At 38.3% G+C, this 5,800-nt stretch overlaps 1 protein-coding gene across 1 annotated transcript; it reads right to left on the bottom strand.

The window, feature by feature from the left end:
• Positions 1-1,439: 1,439 nt before the first annotated feature.
• On the bottom strand, positions 1,440-5,091 carry LOC130722557 (serine hydroxymethyltransferase 6-like). Its single transcript, XM_057573315.1, has 4 exons — positions 3,747-5,091; positions 2,647-3,052; positions 2,303-2,404; positions 1,440-2,194 (listed from the first exon to the last, which is right to left on the bottom strand). The coding sequence occupies exons 1-4, from the start codon at positions 4,782-4,784 to the stop codon at positions 1,980-1,982; spliced, it is 1,761 nt and encodes a 586-aa protein (XP_057429298.1). The 5' UTR covers positions 4,785-5,091; the 3' UTR covers positions 1,440-1,979.
• Positions 5,092-5,800: the final 709 nt, after the last annotated feature.

The following is a 5,800-nucleotide window of genomic DNA, read 5'->3' on the forward strand; positions in this document are numbered from 1 at the left end:
TCCAATGTGAACTTAATTTGATATATTTGATTTAAAATGGAACCTCTAAATACATGTTATGTCATGAAAATAATACATGATCTCATCAGAATTGGTGTGATGTTTGTTTATGGGTTTGAGAAATGAAGATTTTGGTTTAATAGAAAGAAAAAGAAAAAGAGATTTACTCCATCTTCATTCATGTAGTTAGGGGTGTTCACAGGTGGAGTTAATTCGGTTTGTTGGTGGTTCGGTTTAGGGTAAAATAAAAATCGAACAAGTTATATTTAATTGATTTAGTTCAATTTTTCAATTTTTTGGTATATAATACCTATTGTAATTTCAATTTTCAAAAATAGCCATATTTCTCTCCCAAAACAGGAGGCCACTTCAAGGCTCTACATATAATTCTTGAAGCAAACAGATAGAACTCGAATTTATGTTATCAAAGTATTTTATATAAAAAAAAGTTTTTCATATATGGAGCATGTTTCTCATTGGAAAAGACAAGGCCTAACATCCTTAACGAGTCAGCGGCCCATTAACCCTCAAATTTAATTTGCTCATCCTCAAGTAATATGACTTAAAGAAGTAATTCATTCTATAAAAGAGTAAAATACAATTAGATGTGTTTATGGTGATCTTTTTTTTTTCTTTCCATTTACCTTCAAATAGCTAAGCTTTTGCCAAGTTGTGCATTCCATCAAAATTCATTAAATAGATTTCATAGATGTTCAGAAATAAACTTTGATGATAGGTTCACTGAAAAGACGTAAGATATTGAAATGGATGAATAGTAAGAAATTCATCTAGGAGAAGACAACTCAGATAAAAAATAACCTGGCTAATGAAATGAAGTTCAAGTTAACTAAGCATTTGAGGTGCTAAATGACATGAGCTTCAACTTGTATTTATAATATACATCAAACCTTAAGCGTAAGAGATGAAGTCGCCATATCAATTTCTTCTATTCTTCATCTTGTGCCATATAACAATTGTAATTTCTCATTTCTTGATTCTAAATCGTATACAAGAATCACATATTTACTTCAACAACCCATTAGACCAACCAACTATATACATGTAATTCCTATCAGAACATGTTACATCCGCACATATTTCTAAACAGGAAAAAACGATCCAAACCCCAAATGGAAAAATAAGAGAGGAAGTCAAAGTGGCAGAGTATTTAACAGCAAATACCCTCAATTGCCCCTAAGTACCTTGTGCCGAGCCAATCAAACATGCCCCACTGATAGAGTTTGCATGAACTTGAAAGCACTTCTGAAGAATGTTTCATGCCCACTATAAAAGAATCATCAAGTTTACTTGATGATGAGGACGTGGGGGCACATGAACTTTGAAAGGCAAGGATGTCCTCATCACTTGAGAAAATGATTGACTTAAAAAGCTATACAAGGGTACAAAGCAATCACATATTTACCACTTTGACCTGTATATTAAACAATTAACTCGCCAGTGTATTTTTTTATATCAAAATGAGTACAAATATCATCTTCAAAAAGGATACTATAAATATAGCAAGAAATATAGGATAACCATTGCTTTCAACATCAAACAGCAAGTAAAAGAATTCAAGGTGTCTAAGTCTAACCTTCATCAAATCAATTATTTTTTGCAGGTCACGAGAAGAATTCTGTACTCAGGTTGGCTGATCAAGGATCCCTGTTCCAACCCCTATAATCGCCAATTTGCTGCATTCAGCATGGAAGGTGCACCCTTCGACAAGGCATGAACAGGAAGCTTGATTACCAAAAGAAACCTCAACAGCAGTTCACATTTACATACTGCCATCAATCACATTGCAATTCACTGCAGCAGGCAAAAGCCTGGCAAACTGTGTACGATGCAGAGAGGAGAGAAGCTCCACAAAAAATATGCACATCAAGAAGACTCACATTTTGAGATATGCCAGCATGACAACCCATCAGTGTGGCACATAAACAATGAATAATGCCAACCCACCAGTTACATCATGCTCAAATGTCAAAACCTGGCATTGCAAACTGAGTTGCAAAACTTTCAACCCGTGACCGTAGCTCAAGAATGTCCCTATTGCTTTCAAGTCCCTTCAAACTCTGGAATTTACCATGCTCCCTTTGCTTACTCGCAATTTGTACAGCTCTAAAGAGAAATTCAGCCATGGTCTCAAAATCAGGCTCCAGACACCCTCTTGAAGTCATGGCAGGCGTACCTTAGTTGTAATACAACATAAAAAAATTTCTCATAAGAATGTACATCCAATCAAATAACTCAAGCATACAAAACATAAAAGATTCAAGCACAATAAACCATCACTTACCTATTCTTACACCTCCGGGAATTATAGTCCCATTCTCACCAAAGATGGCAATTTTATTCAAAGTGATATGACATATCTCGCAGATCTTCTCAAAAAATTTACCTACAACCACCCAAAAAAAAGGCTTAGAGCTTGTTACGTATACAATAATAAAAAACCCAAAGTCCCAGCTAGAATCACAAGAATAAAGCCTAATTTGAGACTACAGAGTTCCTCTTAAACTCAAAGGTAAGGCAAAGTGCAGAAAACATACAAATTGGTTAAGTCTAGCTGACACGTAAGCACTGAACAATAAATAAGCAATTAGCTATGTGTCATAAAAATATGAGACAGTCATATAATACCTGACAAGCCCAGGGGACTTAAATCCCACAGTAATAAATGGTTGTCTGTACCCCCAGTTACTAGGCGGCAATTTTTTCTCAATAAGGCAGTTGCTAAAGCTTGAGCATTCTTCTTCACCTGCTGCATGTATGCCTTATATTCGGGAGTAGCCACTTGTTTTAATGCTATAGCAAGTGCAGCAATATGGTTATTGTGCGGACCACCTTGCAATGACGGAAAAACAGAAAAATTTATCTTTTCTTCGAAGTCATATTGATCACTTTCATTTCCTTGACTTAAAAGTATCCCTCTCTTCCTCGGTTTTGTACCCTTCCGATAGAAAATTATGCCTCCCCTAGGACCTCGAAGACTCTTGTGAGTTGTTGAAGTAACAACATCACAATAATCAAAGGGGCTTGAACACTCCTGCAAGATCAATAAAACCATACGATTAAAGAAAATGAAGAGTATTACTTCAAGATTGAAGCTGAACCAATCATTAGATATTTGTGCACGAAACAACAATATACTTACACTGGACCTATCCATATCTACAATAATACGACCTAATATTAAGTTAAATGTGCAAAAAGACATTAAAATCAATAAGCAAAAAAATTTATTCAGATGAGCAGTGAATTTCACTTCTCAAAACTAAGTAGAACTCTCACATTCCATGATCTAAATGTATAAACTATATAGGGTCTCTGGTAGTAATTCAAATGGAAACCTTAACAAGCTTTCTGTATTGGTGCAATGAAGAAAAATCCTGTTAAATCTTATGCTGAATTTCGGGAATAGGCATGCCAGGCAGACAAGAAATAACATAACTACCTTTGAAAAGGAAAGTTAAGGGAATCAACGCTGGAAGACCAGAACTAGTACCCTAGTAACAAATTAAGGGAGTCATAACTAATAACAAACTTAAAAGTAGGACTTGCACGGTCACAACTCACAAATCCTTTCTGGTTAGTAACATTTTGGTAACAAAACTTGGTACTCCATACATACACTGTCTGTGAAAGTAACATAATCAATAACAGCAATGAAGGTCCAGTGCAAGTTATGAACTAAATATGAATGACACAATAAAGGGGAAAAGAGGAAGGATATTTCTGACCTTGGCAGCAATTAGGCCACTAATCTGGGCCATGTCACACAATAAAACAGCACCACATTTATCAGCAATGTGCCTAAACCTAGCGTAATCCCATTCGCGGGGATACGAGCTCCCACCACAAATGAGTATCTTGGGACGAAAATCAAGGGCCCTTTCCTCAAGTTTATCATAATCAACATACCCTGATTGAGGGTTCACCTTGTAGGGTAAGCTCTCAAAGAATATGGACGACGCAGAAACTTTCTTCCCATTGGGTGTATAGTACCCGTGACTAGTGTTCCCTCCCGATGGGGTATCCAACCCCATGATACGATCACCGGGCGATAACAATCCGGTGTAGACAGCAAAATTCGCAGAGGTGCAGGAATAAGGCTGCACATTCACACCCCAGCACTTAGGATCCAAATTGAACGCAGCCAGAGCACGTTCACAGCACAGATTTTCGATTTCATCTATATACTGATTCCCTCCATAGTAGCGCGCACCGGGCATGCCCTCTGAGTATTTATTCGTCAAATGGCTTCCAAGCGCTTCCATCACCGCCCTACACACGAAATTCTCGGAAGCTATGAGCTCAATCCCCCTGAATTGACGCTTCTTCTCCTTCTCCATGATGTCGTATACATCAGGGTCCGCCACGGCGAGGGTTTGGCCACCCCACGAGCGAACGGCGGCCCTCCGCGCCTCGAGATCGGGATCGAGAGAGACCCTCTTGGTGGATGAGGAAGAGGAGGATTCGCAATCCCTTCGCCTCTTCAAACACATGGAGTGGCCAAGGATGCGAAATTCCTCGACCTCCCTGTCTTCTTCATCGTTGTTGTTGTTGTTCAATTCGACCTCGGAATTCCCGTTCTCTGTCTGCGGTTCTAGGAGCTGGAGTGGAACCGAAGGGACCGGGTGAGAGGGGTCGCGGAGGCTGGATTCGAGGTGGAGGGTGATGGAGTCGTCGGGAATCTGGGGACGGCGCGGCGGTGAGGCGTGAGCAGAGGAGAAACCGAGAGAGAGGTTGGCTTGATGGTGAGAGAAGTCCATGACCATGAGATGAGAAGAATCGAGAAACTGAATCCGATTCGTGGTTGATGCTGCCTTCTAGGAACAACAATAACAACAGGGATTGCAGAAGGTGGTGGTGTTGGATGTGAATTGTGTGTTGCAGTGCACGGTCATTGAAAATCTGCTGAAGGAAATGGGGAAATAGAAAACCCTAACGAGAAGAAGAAGAAGAAGAAGAAGAAGAAGAAGTAAGAGGATTCGGGGTTTGATGAAGTGAATTGGGGGGGGATGCACCTGGACGCTGCTCCTCTCGTGTGTTTTGTATACCTGTTTAGACGACAGATTGATTTTTCTTATAATTCATTTCTCCCTCATCAAATTAATATTTAGGGGTTAGAAATTATAATACTTTTTACAATTAACTTTAGTTTTAAATCATTTTTTAGACGAAAATTATAAATTTTAACATTTAGAGTGAGATATAATTGATTGTGATTTCATATTTATATATTTTCAAATCTTTGAAGTTTGTATGATATGTTCATATCTTGAGTACATATTTCGTGATATTATCAAGATAAGGACTTAAAAGATGTACACAGTGTATAAAGAATTACCTCATATTTATAAGGAAGCACGACTCTCCATCCTCATATCAATGATAATCCCCTTTTATCAATGATAGGTTTTGTGGTTTGTGGGTATGAAATCCAAGCTTTTATCAATGATAGGTTTTGTGGTTTGTGGGTATGAAATCCAAGCACTATAAGGTTTTTCTTGGTTGCTTTAGCTTATCAGTGGTTGAATGATAATAACACTACTATTGGGCGTGCTGGATTCTGGAAATGAATTTGGAAAATCTAAGTCTCCATAAAAGATTAGAGTGTTCCTTTGGTTAATCATGCATCGCTTTCAATGTATAACCTTGCTTCTTCACCAAGTTGTCTAGATGCTCACATCGTGTTGAGGACATTCTCCATCGTCATCGTGATTACTCGCACTTGAGAAAAATTTGGTTATGCTTGAATGTTTTCACTTGGTTGAGTTTCGCTAGCATGAAT

The sequence above is a fragment of the Lotus japonicus genome, chromosome 6 (assembly GCF_012489685.1).
Source record: "Lotus japonicus ecotype B-129 chromosome 6, LjGifu_v1.2".
Taxonomy (NCBI): domain Eukaryota; kingdom Viridiplantae; phylum Streptophyta; class Magnoliopsida; order Fabales; family Fabaceae; genus Lotus; species Lotus japonicus.